This window comes from Vanessa cardui, chromosome Z (assembly GCF_905220365.1).
Source record: "Vanessa cardui chromosome Z, ilVanCard2.1, whole genome shotgun sequence".
NCBI lineage: Eukaryota > Metazoa > Arthropoda > Insecta > Lepidoptera > Nymphalidae > Vanessa > Vanessa cardui.
The window spans coordinates 8,559,881-8,574,177 of NC_061154.1; the positions used below are offsets into that span (position 1 = coordinate 8,559,881).

General features: G+C 30.1%; 3 protein-coding genes across 6 annotated transcripts in view; 1 reads left to right on the forward strand and 2 right to left on the reverse strand.

Annotated features, from left to right (window-relative positions):
- Positions 1-57: 57 nt before the first annotated feature.
- LOC124543191 lies at positions 58-3,251 on the reverse strand. The gene is made up of 8 exons (XM_047121291.1): positions 3,209-3,251; positions 2,826-2,873; positions 2,206-2,262; positions 1,747-1,785; positions 906-959; positions 759-809; positions 634-687; positions 58-197 (listed from the first exon to the last, which is right to left on the reverse strand). Exons 1-8 carry the CDS (start codon positions 3,213-3,215, stop codon positions 73-75), a joined length of 435 nt encoding a protein of 144 aa, XP_046977247.1. The 5' UTR covers positions 3,216-3,251; the 3' UTR covers positions 58-72.
- An 821-nt stretch (positions 3,252-4,072) lies between these two features.
- On the reverse strand, positions 4,073-10,449 carry LOC124543435. The gene is made up of 9 exons (XM_047121660.1): positions 10,294-10,449; positions 9,033-9,205; positions 8,233-8,694; positions 7,944-7,997; positions 5,935-5,988; positions 5,400-5,453; positions 5,071-5,118; positions 4,710-4,754; positions 4,073-4,182 (listed from the first exon to the last, which is right to left on the reverse strand). The coding sequence occupies exons 1-9, from the start codon at positions 10,299-10,301 to the stop codon at positions 4,073-4,075; spliced, it is 1,008 nt and encodes a 335-aa protein (XP_046977616.1). The 5' UTR covers positions 10,302-10,449.
- Positions 10,450-11,677: 1,228 nt separating this feature from the next.
- Positions 11,678-14,297, forward strand: part of LOC124542956 (F-actin-monooxygenase Mical) — a 31,021-nt gene continuing 28,401 nt past the window's right edge. For 2 of the 4 annotated variants that reach the window (XM_047120914.1, XM_047120915.1), the window contains exon 1: positions 14,097-14,281. In XM_047120914.1, coding sequence (XP_046976870.1) covers positions 14,105-14,281 — 177 coding nt within the window. In that variant the 5' untranslated portion in view covers positions 14,097-14,104. Of the gene's footprint in view, positions 11,783-11,991; positions 12,021-14,096; positions 14,282-14,297 lie in introns of those variants that run through there. The other 2 variants (XM_047120913.1, XM_047120912.1) reach the window with 2 other exon arrangements.

The window sequence follows — 14,297 nt, forward strand, 5'->3', positions numbered from 1 at the left end:
TACTGCCAAAATGATAATGATTTATAATCTTACTATTTAAGTCGTATAGTCGGCGAAAATTGACCAGTGATTTTAGGCTTTAGACGTACAAATCCGACCAAAAAAATGCAACATATATTGAAAAATGTAAAGGCTCTTACGTGTACTTTTCGGTGAGAGAGACTTCTCAAGTTTAGGTGCACACACTTCAGATATTTCTGCAAATTATCATCGCGTATTACAAATTCAATAACAACAACAAACAACAACAACAGCCTGTAAATTACCACTGCTGGGCTAAAGGCCTCCACTCCCTTTGAGGAGAAGGTTTGGAACATATTCCACCACGCTGTTCCAATGTGGGTTGGTGGAATACACATGTGGCAGAATTTCTATGAAATTTGTCACGATGTTGTCACGATGTTTTCCTTCACCGCCGAGCACGAGATGAATTATAAAGACAAATTAAGCACATGAATCAGTGGTGTTTGCCTGGGTTTGAACCCGTAATCATCGGTTAAGATGCACGCGTTCTAACCACTGGGCCATCTCGACTCTACAAATTCAATAATTCCTTGACAAAACCGGGATATATAATACAAAAATAAATAATGTTAATCTAATTGTTAAAGTAGAATTAAATAATAAAATTACCCATTTTGTTCTGAGGTAGGGATTGAGCTTTCGTCTCTAATGGTAAGGCACAAGCTGAAAACGATAAAAAATTTAAAGACACGTAAAAATTTAAACTTGAATTAAATTACTGAATATTTTCTTACATTTACTATTCACTGGACAAGAATCATCTGCCATGTCCTCTTCGGGAATTTCTGGAAATAACGTTGAATGTTACAATTGTCAATCCTTGAATAAAAATAAACTTAAAAATTATATATTTATTAAAACCGAATAATAGACCAACTTACCGATCACAGGCTGAGGTTTTGATTCCTTTATCGAATCGAATTGTGATGCACGCGCTGAAAATAATCGATAATGTTGTTCATTTGTAAAATAAGGTCCTAATATATTTAAATTATTTTATCGAGAAATTATTACCGAGTAACATTGTCACACTGCGTGCCTAACGCTGTAAATACTCGAATCAAATATTGTTACTGCTATGTTTTCACTTTAACGATATCTCAATTAGTAACAAAACAATCAATAGAATAATTACATTGCGTGTTAAAAAAAAAAACAAAGTGAAATAAAGCCGTAATGAGAATGATTATAGTACGACACAACTCAGATGTAGCATCGGCAAAATTCGTAAAATCAATCAAATCCGAATTAAGTACGCCTTCTCAAATTAGCAATATTTATTTCTTACGTGAATATGTTCTTTACACGAACGTAATAACTTGTAATATCATACATCATATGACCTAATATATTCGTCAATAAGGTTGAACTGACGCGAGAATCTATAGCGACGAATAGCGTCGAATAGCGCGATAGGGAGCTGTTTCTATTGGTTGTGTGAATCGGCAGTAGTCGGTTTCATTACATTTTCCGATGCTACATCTAAGTTGTGTTGTACTATACCTAAATGCAGATTTGTCCCACAAGCGAAAGATAATTTGATCTGAATTACCACGAATAAATGGACTGCTTCATTTTATTTAACTACTTGCATATTATCTAAACACATACAAGATATCATGGGAAAGAACTACAATGAGAACTATCATAAAATATTTGATACACGTAAGAATAGGATTACTATTTATTTTAAATACAAAAATTCGTAAAAAAATATCTTACCATTTTGCGCGACTCTTAACTGAGCAGCCTCAGTACGAACTATAAATAATTAACAATCATTACAAATACATACATTATATTCACATATGTGTATAAAACAAAAGATTATGATATACAGCAAAAACCGAACGCTCAAAGGGATTCAAGAAAAAACTAATGAGCATTCTTGTGATCTTTTATTTGTATTCGAAATTCATCTCATGTTCGGCAGAGAGTTATAGTTATGCATGGATCGAATTAAACCCTATTGCATATACATCTGGATGATAAACAGCCTAAGCATCATTGAACCCTTTAAATAATATTACGTTTTGCTTTTGAGGTTAGGTCGTCAGATACGTTTATGCATAATGTGTTTTCATATTAAATCTTATTAGTATAAAAATAAGATATATTTTCGTTTGTACGCCAACGAATACTTTTACGGTATTATTACGATTAAATAAATGTATGTCTCACATCGTTTTAGCCGTCGATAAGTTTGTACTCTCTCGGGTGGACATACTCCAGGTATCTCTGAAAATTATAGAATATTAATAGTAGATCTTTAAAAAAGCTATAATAGGACAATCGTTACGCATGCGCCGTTTGTAGAATGGAACATTAGTCGAAAGTGAAAAGTTCCGTTGTAGAATTTCACTTGAAAATTGACTGTCACCCTATTTTAAATCATCTTCCACGTTTGTATTTATTTTACGGGAACGTCAAATCTATCAACTATCGCTGTGTATTTATCATCTCACATTATAAAGTCAGTATCATTTATTCGACAGTACCACAAAACTTGAATGTCCTACTCGAGACAAAGATCTTATGAAAGCAATTTAGAATTATGAAATTCAACGATTGTCAATTGTTTCTATATATGTAAAAAAATTCCAGATAGTTTTATTCAATAACTTGCCACGGTGACGTAATGAACTTTTTTGCAACGTGGACTGAAAACGTTAGTAAAAATCACCTAAATTTTTATTATATTTTTACCTAACCTACAAATTATCGTTGAATTTTTGAGACAGCCTGTATATAGATTAATTACGAAGCAATTACATTCAAAAATAATAATGAATAAACCTTACCTCTCATAGTATGACTTCGCGATTGAGGTACTGATTGATAAACACCAGCTGAAAGAATAAAGAAAATATATCATTGACATAGAAAAGAGGTCCTATAATTAATTTAGATTATAAAAGATAAAGAATTAAATCACAATGTCTTAATCAACAGTTTTTGATTCATTCGACGTTCTAAAGCTTTTTCTTCCCAAATCCATAATGAACATTAATCGCTTTCGACCAATGGTATTGCGTCAATTTGTTGTCAAATGTTGTTTATTTGGCTTTTTCCCTTTTATGGTTGGAATAGATGCATGTTGGCATTTACATATATTAGTATTGTTTAATAATACATGTAAATGACTTTGAATTTTGAGATATTGTTTTCTCAAAAAAGGTCTTACCCCTCATACTGTGAGCTCGCGATCGAGGCACCGATTGATAGACACCGGCTGCAATAGTAACAATAATAAAATATAAGTACGACACAACTTAGATGTAGCATCGGCAAAATTCGTAAAACCGATCACATCCGAATTGAGTACGCTATCCCAAATTATCAAAATTTATTTCTCATGCGAATATGATCTTTGCACAAACGTAATAATAATATCATATGACTTAATATATTCGTCAATTTGACACGTCGATTTACATGCACTTGCTTTCTCTGACGCGAGAATCTATAGCGACGAATAGCGTCGAATGGCGCGATAGGGAGCTTTTCTATTGGTTGTGTAAATCGGCAGTAATCGGTTTTATTTTTATTCCATTGCATTTTCCGATGCTACATCTAATTTGTGTCATACTATACATTGGCTTGACTTACGGTGTAAATGCAAGCTCCAAAATACTGGCCGTTTACCCGATATTGGTGATATGGAAGCTCCATTTCACCAACCAAATATGGAGCTTGCTATTATACCGTAAGTCTGCCGATTACTGACTCTCAGTCTATGAAGACTAGTCCCATGATTTAATTGAATTATAAAAGCGAGACAATAAATAATAAATTTTACCATAAAATTAAACACAATCCAAATTAATTAACACAAGGAACGTATGAATACAATTAAATGAATATGTCGTCAAAATGAATTATTCGAATTGTATCGAATAATATAATAAGAAATTAGAAAGTCTTTAGTTGAGCCGTTAATGGGAAATTGCTTAGAGAGTTACTTTTACAAGAGCTGCTAATGTCTACGGTAAAGTCTCTTAAAAACATGAAGAATATCAGAAATACCTAACGAATAATAATATTCATATCAAAATTCTATAAAACATAATAACGTTGCGGTACATTTAAATATCATATAAAAAGCCTTACCCCTCATAGTGTGAAGTCTCGATTGCGCTACCGATTGTGAGACACCAGCTGCAACAATAATAATATATGTAACATATATAGCCGAGATGGCCTAGTGGTTCGATCGCGATCATTTTCTATTGACGACTACGGGTTCAACACTAGGCAAACGACACTGATTTTTTAAGTGCACATCGTGAGGAAACCACCAACCCACATTGGAGCATCGTTTGGAGAAGATTGAAAATATTGTTGTTGTACTTAAAAATGTACTAGAGGTTTTTTTATGGTATAGGTTGGCGGACGAGCATATGGGCCACCTGATGGTAAGTGGTCACCATCACCCATAGACAAGGACGCTGTAGGAAATATTAACTATTCCTTACATCGTCAATGTCCCACCAACCTCGGGAACTAAAATGTTAAGGTTGGCGAATCTATACCATAAAAAAACAATAAATTAATATTCTTAGAATAATAATGATCAGATTATGTAAATAAAGAGAATCTTCAATTGATTTCAATTTTGTTTTGTCAGTTCCGCTGTCTTGTCATGAGTGAATTGATTACCAAAAATGGCGTCGTTTCGTACTTACTCCTCATGGGGTGAGATCTCGATTGAGGAGATTGGTAGACACCAGCTGAAATTAAAATATATTATTAATACTTTAATCAAAGTCTAGTTGTGCCATGAAGGTATCAGAACACATGTTATAGACCGGGACATGATAATGACAAAATATTTGGTCATTTGTACAAGTATGGCGGTTCTTCAGGGGTCTAATTACGTAAAGGCAAAAAGGAAAATGTAAATTTTCCAAAAATTTTTCTAGAATGTTACACAATCAATGGATAATTGTACAATTTTGTACAATTTTGGGACATAATTTATATATTGAAATATATAGTTACTTTTAAATATTAATTAAACAAAATTTAAAAAAAATCATGTCTCACCCCTCATTGTGTGAGATCGTGATTGAGGTACCGATTGATAGACACCAGCTGAAATAACAAAAATATTAGTCGTATGACATAGTATATAATAATAAGTAAAATATTATGTAATGATAAGTAACATATTATGTAATAATAAGTAACATATTATGTTATTTAAATATATCGATAATTATTGACACTACGGTCGAAAACATCGGTCACCAATGTTTGGATTCGCAGCTAATTATATCTAATATAAAGGATAAAGAAGGTACTATAAATAACAATAAACTATAACAATACATTAGTATCGAAACAGGACTAACTAACTAACTAAATAATCTTACCCCTCATAGTTTGTGATCGCGGTTGCAAGACCGACCCCGTTTGGGAGACGCCCGCTGAAATAATCAAAACATATTATGAACATATAATACAGATCCCATAATTAATTTATATTATAAAAGAGAAACAACGAACTTCTGTATTGTTTATATATATCATTTTAATTCCGAACTATCATCGAAATTGATGTAAAAAAAGAGAACATTTATTCAGGTATTAACACAAACAAACATTAGAAACATGAAAAATAAAATACTAAAGGAAATTAAACATAAAGTGATGACTGTAAGAAAAAAACATACTGTATTTATAACAAAATTATATCATATTGTATGAACAATGCATAATATAGCATGTTGTTAGTTATATTACACCTATAAAGATCTATTACTTCGACATTTCGACTGTTACCTAAATCTAATATTTATTTTAAGTGTTTTGTGATATGTCGATGGTGTAACTTTTACAGTAAATAAAATGGCATAAATATCAAATGGGGACAATTACACATAATTAAACCAGAATTTAAACCCTTACCCCTAACAGTTTGAGGTTGTGTTTGACTAGCAGTCTCTGATTGTGAGGCATCAGCTGAAATGATAAAACATATTTCATGAGTACTATGATTTATTTGCAATTAAAACGACGAATCTGATCTATCAGCAATAATATCTCATTACGACATTTACCGCTACTTTACCTTTGCCATTGTACAATAAACATTACATTCTTTATGTATATCTTTTTAAAGGTATGTAAGAATTTTAAAAAACGGGAGATTAAACCTCATATTAAGTTAAATAAATTATTCCCCATTAAAACCAATTCGACTACGTCAAAGCCAAAAGCAGTATACGAGTACATGATATCAACAGATTAAGGGTATATGTTATACTTAATCCTCTATTTCTGTGTGAAGCACTAACTTTAATATAAAATATCATAATATAGTATAAAAAATAAGTACTGCAAGTACTGCATAAAAAGTGGTATTATTTATGATGTATAATTATATAACATTATTTAGTTTTACAATAAAAAAAAATTTAACAAAAAGAAAAACCGACTTCAAACAAAACACTATTTTAAAACAAATGAATATGCACTAAAAAGTATTAAAAATAATTGCGTATTCAACATATTTAGAGTCCTCCTAAGTAAAATGAAATGAAAAATATTAGACTACTTAAAAATCGATTTACGATTATATAACGTAGTTATAGTTATTGGTATATTTGGAGCCGGTGACAGACGAATTGATAACCTCCTCCTTTTTGAAGTCGGTTGATAAAACACTAGTAATTTATACTTAAGTCTTACCTCTCATAGTCTGAAATTGTGAACTATGAGCTGTCGACTCCAGTTGAGAGGCCGCAACTAAAAATTATAGTAATTGTTTTTTATATAAAATCGTAGACTTAATTTGGCTTTCAGAGAAGGAAAACGACCCAAACATTAATCTGGTTTATGATTGTTTAATGTTTATTGTTTTTGAGGACTGACGGTACCTGTGCAGGCCTATATAGGTTAATGTTAACCTAGGAAGGGTCTAATAATACTAGCGCTTGAATAGGCTATTTGACAATGCGAAAAATAAAATGTCAATTATTGTAATCAGTGTATATTATGAGTTTAAAAATTGTTATCTACTAACGAAACTTGAAAATAATACTTAATTTATTCAAAAATCAATAAATAAAAATGCATTTTTTCAAACTTTTGTCACGTGACACAAAACGCTTCTGATTGGCCTTGCTTTTCTACAATATGTACCACAGATTTAAATACAACAAAGTGACGTCACCGACCCTGATTGCAGCGCCATATTGTCCAAGTAGCGTTTTCGCGCGTTATTTAAATATGGAATTATTAATTTGATATTTTTCGGCAAATATGTACTAGAAATAAAAAAACAACTTTTACTGGGTTCCTTAACCTCTACTAAATAATATAAAATGGATTTTAAAAACCAGTCAAATAGCCTATTAGCGTGTCTATGAGTAATGTATGCTACGTTTTGTGTGCGTGGTGTACCAGCATTACAAATAGGTACTAAGTATGGGTATACAATATTCCAATAGAACTTCCAAACGATCATAACTAGATGTGGCTAGCTGTAGCTACGCGGGCTGATGATACTAGTAATACTAATAATGGCAGCAGCATATCATGGGATTAGCCTATGACCAGCAGTGGACTGACACGGCTTAGAAAGATTGATGATAACGACAATATATATATATATACATATATGAGACAACATCACATACATTACTCTGATCCCAATGTAAGTAGCTGAAGCACTTGTGTTATGGAAATCAGAAGTAACGACGGTACCACAAACACCCAGACCCGAGACAACATAGAAAACTAATGGTAATCTACATCGACTCGGCCGGGAATCGAACCCGGGACCTCAGAGTAGCGTACCCATGAAAACAAACCACTCGACCATGGAGGTCGTCAAAACAATAAACAATATGCATGCTATGAGAAAAAATACTTTTACTTTTAGAGTTGTATGCAATAAATGCAAATAGTCTTACTCGCAACATTCGTAGATTGAATATTCGGCGCCGCCTGCTTCATTTGTGGAATTTCTGTAAATGAACACTCAATATTACTATTTGAAATTTGCTTATTGAACATATTCATATTGAACTAGTGTCTTTAAATGTACCATAATGTGTGATATATACAGTCTTTAAAAAATGTTTTACTAAGTGACTAGTCATTTCACAATGAAGATATTTCCAAGTCACAGCCGAATACATTGTAGTTCCTTACTAACATATTTATTATTTTATTAATTATATCACAATTAAAAATAAATACCTTTATTAGTCATTAGTGGAACCTTTTGTGTTTTTTCTTGCTTTTTGATAATTCGTTTTGTTTTCTTGGTGTAGAACATCAAAGGCTTATCATCTTCAATTGAGAAATCTGTATCAACGGTGGATGCCGGTCTGGCCGACCTCAACTTCATATAAAATTTTCTGTTTCTAGTTGGTTTACGTCTTATTCTTTTAAGAGGATAATTATGTTTAATAGGTTTCTTTTTCGAAATAATCTTCTTCTTTTCGACTCTTGATCTCGAACACAAACATGATGAATTCCGTGTTGCAGCATTTCTCAGTGAAGGCAATCTCCTTGAGACTGCCGTAACTTGTGTTTTAGTGGGTACAGTATTAATAGGTATCAATATGTCACTGGCATCGTCAGGTTCATTGTCCACTTGTTGAAATTGATGGTTTTCTAATCTTTCCAATACAACTACTGGTTTATGGGTGTGAATACCTATAAGTCAAAAATTTTTCATTTAATTTAAATTACAGCTGCAACTCATTTACATAAAAACTGGGTATTTAGTTTAACTTTATGATTAATTTGATTCTACTGTAATTAGTTTTATTCTACGGCTGATAATTAATACTCTCACTGACCTGTTCTGATTTAAATGGTGAATGAGGTAACATGAGCACAAAACACAACATATTAATGTCATTAGAGATGAGAACAGTCATGTATAATGTATTTTATAAGATTACTCTAAGATAGTAAGATTGTCCAAAATCAATACCTAATTAAAATAACAATAAATACACTAATATCTTATGTTCAAATCATGTACTCACCTTCAAATGAAATTGAGTCCAAAAGTCTTCCCGCTGAAGTGTTATGACGAAAAAAATATCGATTCGGTTTGCCATTAGAATTATTAACTCTCCTGTTTATAACAGTATTGATAATATTCGCACTTGGTGGCACGTAAGCTCCCTGAGCAAACTTTCGTTGGGCTTGGACTTTCCTATAAATAAAAGTTAATATAGTTTTTCTCATTAACAATACATTAAAAGCCTGTAAATTTCCCACTGGTGAGCTAAGCACTCCGCCTCTCCCATTGAGGAGAAGGTTTGGATCATATTCCACTACAGTGAAGTGGAATATGTAGCAGTATAGTGGCAGAATTTCAATGAAATTGACACATGCAGGTTTCCTCACCATGTTTTCCTTCAGCACTGAGCATAAAATTAATTATAAACACAAATTAAGTACTTGAATATTCAGAGGTGCTTGTTTGGATTTGAACCTTCAATCATCAGTTAAAATGCACTGGGCCATCTTGGCTTTCTCATTAAATGCTTTGGTACAGAAAGATTAAATATAGTGATAGTGTGAGTGAGCATTTTAACTATCTTTTGATTTTTACAATGTTATTGTAGTTATCAGTAATATCAATTTGTAATGTATATCAAAATCTGTTACACAAAGTTTGAGTCCTCAATGTTTCAATATAATAAGCATTACGTCCATTTAGTTTACCACTAGACTAGATAGGATATAATAAAAGTTGCTGTTAGATTTCAGTTAAGTAATATAGGATTTAAGATTTATTTATTTTAATCTATAGTATAAATTTAACGCCGGTACTAATGCAGTACACATGCAATAATGATAAAAATTTGATTTTATAGTGTTGATACACAAAAAACAAAGAAAATACAAACTGAATTTTTAATTAAGATGTTATCATTTGTAAGGTACATGGAATATAAAATTCTATAATTTGTAAGTACATTTTTTTTATTTCTATATATAGGAGGTCAGATGAAGGTATTATGCAAAAAAGTTCGACGCAGTATTTGCGACAAACTGAAGATACTTTTACGTGATAAGAATTTATTTTAAAATATCTTCATTTGATCCATTCATACTGTAGGACTTTCGCTAATCCGATATTTATAATTTTATATATTAGCCGTTGTTTTGGCGAGTAATACAATATTATGTATTTATAGTATTACAATATAGTTGTTATAAAGAGTATAGGAGAATTAATAGAAAGGAGTAACAATATATTTCAAATAAGAATGATACAAGTATATTTTAACTTACGTTTTCATAATGCTTTTAGAGAAAAGCGTTTTAAATAAATCACAACTGTAGTTGCGCCTGGCGTCTCAACACCGTCAAACGTCAAGTGACAACTTGACAAGTTTAATAATGTGCGTAGGTACCAAGTTGGCCAAACTGAGACACTTCAGGTTTCAGAGATGATACAAATACCTTAAATGGAAAAATATAAAATAAAAAAAACCGCTATTCAACTAATTGTAGCTGTACATATATTGCATTTTTCTACTTGCATCTCTAAATACCCCTTAGATCGAATATGGTCACATTCCCTCACTTTAATCCCTTATCTCTAAAAACTTCACATAAGTTTACAAATTCAAAAACGATTATATTAGTTTGAACTCAAGATAAATCTAGTTATATTACATAATGAATAAATATTATAGAATTAAAAAAAAATAGGATGATATAATCAAAGCTACGAGAAATATCAAAGCGGTTACTGTGAACCTAAAAATTAATCTTCGATTAATAAAATGACGTTAAAAATTCAGATTTCGAATGAAATGCTCACTGAAAATACTTCTCACTAAAAATGTATACATTAAAAATTATTGTTTTTATATTTAGTAGTACTTGAATATTTATTTCAATGAGATAGATCATAATAACAGTATTGTATACATTATAAAGGTCTTCAAAAAATTCAGTCAGATATTCTATAGTACATTTTGTATCATTGCACCCGTGCGAAGGGTCGCGATAAAGAAAAATCTCTGGTAATCCAAGACACACCATACATTTATCACATATTGACTTTTGGCGTAAATGTAATAGGATGATTAAATACGAGTCAGATAAATAGTGTATTATGTCCAAGCTATATTAATGTACGCAAAAGTATATATCTTTGGTCTTATATTATTTTCTTTCAAATTATAATAATATAATATCTTTTAGTGAAATATATTGATATATGAAGGTAAACATCTTTATACTCCATGAGTTATATATTTATTAAGTACATTTACATTAATTATAAATTTCTCAATGTTTCACACTTTTCAATCGTACTGTGTAACCTTCATATATCCGTATCCATACTCAGATCCGAAATTACGGACCCATAATAATGATATGATAATGTATATAGTTTTGTAACCACTACGTTTGAAAACAACAATTTTATATGATTTTTTATTTTATTTATTTTCTTATTGATGTATAATTGTGCCTTGCATTGATGCAATAATTGTGCCTTGTACTATAATTACGATAGTTGTTGTAGAGATACATAATTTAACCGAATGTTGATTAAAAATTAATTATCTTTACTAGAGTCAAATAAATATATTTTTTCACATCATATTTAAAAAAAATAACCGTCGAAGAAATAATATAGATATTTTAAATTTGCAGCTGGTAACAATATTCTGTTTGTTGAGTGCTGACCTATCCAAAAATAAAAGCTGTAGTCAATTAGTCATGATTGAAGGAGATAAATTTGTTGATTCCTTGTAATTTTCAGGTCAGTAAAGTGATATTTTAATTTTAAAAATAGTGAGAAATAGTATGGTATACATAATTTTAGACAAATATCTGTAGCATAAATAGACAAGTAATGTATACAAACCGTCTGAGTGATACTTCAATTGCGTTGTGAATACTACAATACCTACTTGTGTAATAAAATATTTGATACAGGTCTGACAGACTATATTTTTATTGCTTGTTTAGAGTTTTCTTTGTGTTCTTCGGATTGTAAGGTGAGTATTTTAAAAGAAAAGTAAATTTTTGTAAGTGTACCAATTGTCTAAATATACCTTACAGTCCATTCACCTACCACTGTGTAACACTTTTGAGTACCTACATTGTGTATTAATCGTTCTCTGAGTCGAATCTAAAACCTAATTCCTTCGTTTATATTTTAAGTTGTTTTTGATCAATAAATACAATGTCAATTTTTAATGTGATAATACATAGATTTATTAATGTTTTCCCCTACAAAATTTTATGGGATATCAAAATGAAAAATTAATTATTTTTTATTTTAATTATGTTGTTTAATTAGAACACAAATATACTTTTTTAAATGCATTTTTTTATATACATTTATACTGCAAAGTGTGGAATTCTAGGTAGAAAATTGATTAGGCAAAATGCCAAATTCTATTTTGCATCTCTACTAGAACTCATTATTTTTCTTGAGTGGGCTAAAATACCCTAAATGAGGCTAGTTTTAATTTGTAATTGATAACAAATAAAAATTTTATTTGAAAGTAAAATTTGAAGGAGATATTTGATTTATATCAAAGTACATACTATTTTTGTTTTCATGACAAATCATATAAAACTTCATATCACATCAATTTATCATTTTAATGTTATAAAAAATAATGCTATAGAATAGTAATGTCTCTATTACTGATGTCACTATACATAACTTTTTTTGTAATATTCATGCTTTTTAAGTATGTTACAAATACATTTTATTTCAAAAGTTAAAGTTTCTTGTATTACTTAATAAGAATCCTATTTTTAAAAGTAAGTAGTATAGTGAAAAGCATTTAAGACACATATTTTTTATTCTGCAGGACAATGTTTTCTATTTATTTATTGGAATAATATTTCTTTTTTTTATCATAATATGTACAAGTGATTGTATGTTAAACAATTGCTGAGGATAAATAAAAAATCTCCAAAGATTTTGTTCTATTTAGTATTGATAATTTTATATTAATTATTTGTTCAAATCTTTAATATTCGATGGCTGTATAGGAATAGAACATAATTTATTAGTTATGTGATCATATAATCATTTTATTATTTTATTTGAGATTAAAACAGTCATTAAAAAATGCTACATTTATATATTCGCAAAACATTGAATTACTTGATGATTTTAAATGACCAAACAGAGTTTTCATTAATAGAATGAACAAAAAGAAAAAGTTGTTAGTTTATAACAGTTAATAAAGTGTTGTATAGAATGAAGTTGATAAATATTTGGGCTTGTTAAATATTGTTTAATAGTTGTACCCATTACTTGAATGAATATGAAATGTTTGTATAATGGTTTTAAAAGTATATGTGTTATATGGCTAATTAAAAGTTGTTAGTGTCATTTAAGACCATATCTTTATAATGTGTGTTTGTATATAGGCTTAAGCTCTATTTCTTTAATAAATATAATTAGATAAAAACAAATTATTGAACATACATGACACACATACAATATTTGTTATTAAGTTGATTAATTAGGTAAATATTTTGTATTATTTATTTATAATAGATAAAAACTTTATTTTTGTTATCATTTATTAACATTAGTGTTATTTTTTTCTTTATTGAATACTTACCATACAACACATACTTGGACTTAACTAAAGATAAAGACATGAATATAATTTGTTTTTGATATGTACATTTTAAATATTTAACAAATACTATCTGTGTACATTTATATTAAATAATGTGCTCGGTAGTTACTCAACTTCATTTTTTGATAATATTACTAGATATAACCTAAATTAGTCCGCTACTTTTCACCTATTTTTATATTTATTTGATAAGTGAGTGAAATATTCCATGATTTTAACAATAGTATCAAACTGAGTTACAATATTACTGCACCATTTGGTAAAACTATCGGATGTGCAACCTGGCACCCTTTTCTATCTAGATGAGTACATTTTCGGCTGATAGTACCTGATTTGAAATAACATACAGAGTTTGGTTGCCTTGTAACTGCCTGGCAGAGTTATTTTAACATTTAGCATATTAGTATACATAATGAAATTCATTATTCAATTATGCTAAATTTCTGTTTTGATTTGTTTCAGGCCTCAGGATGAATCGGCTAGGGCGCGTAGAGCCAACTCCGCCGGAGTGCGCGCTCGCTGCCGAAATGTTCGACCATTTCTGCTCAGCGGGTACCATGAAACAAATTTTAGCTCTTCATAGAGAAATTTGCAACACACTCAATCTGAAACCAAACAGGCTTCCTGATTTTTATCCAAAGTTAAAGGTTAGCAAATTTTTAG

Coding starts and splice junctions, on each gene's coding strand:
- LOC124543435 (XM_047121660.1), bottom strand. Junction 5,989..7,943: donor TCAATCTACGAATGTTGCGA/GTAAGACTATTT, acceptor TTATCATTTCAG/CTGATGCCTCACAATCAGAG. Junction 4,755..5,070: donor ACGATCTCACACAATGAGGG/GTGAGACATGAT, acceptor TTTTAATTTCAG/CTGGTGTCTACCAATCTCCT.
- LOC124543191 (XM_047121291.1), bottom strand. Junction 2,263..2,825: donor GCGAAGTCATACTATGAGAG/GTAAGGTTTATT, acceptor TATAATTTTCAG/AGATACCTGGAGTATGTCCA. Junction 810..905: donor AAAACCTCAGCCTGTGATCG/GTAAGTTGGTCT, acceptor CGTTATTTCCAG/AAATTCCCGAAGAGGACATG.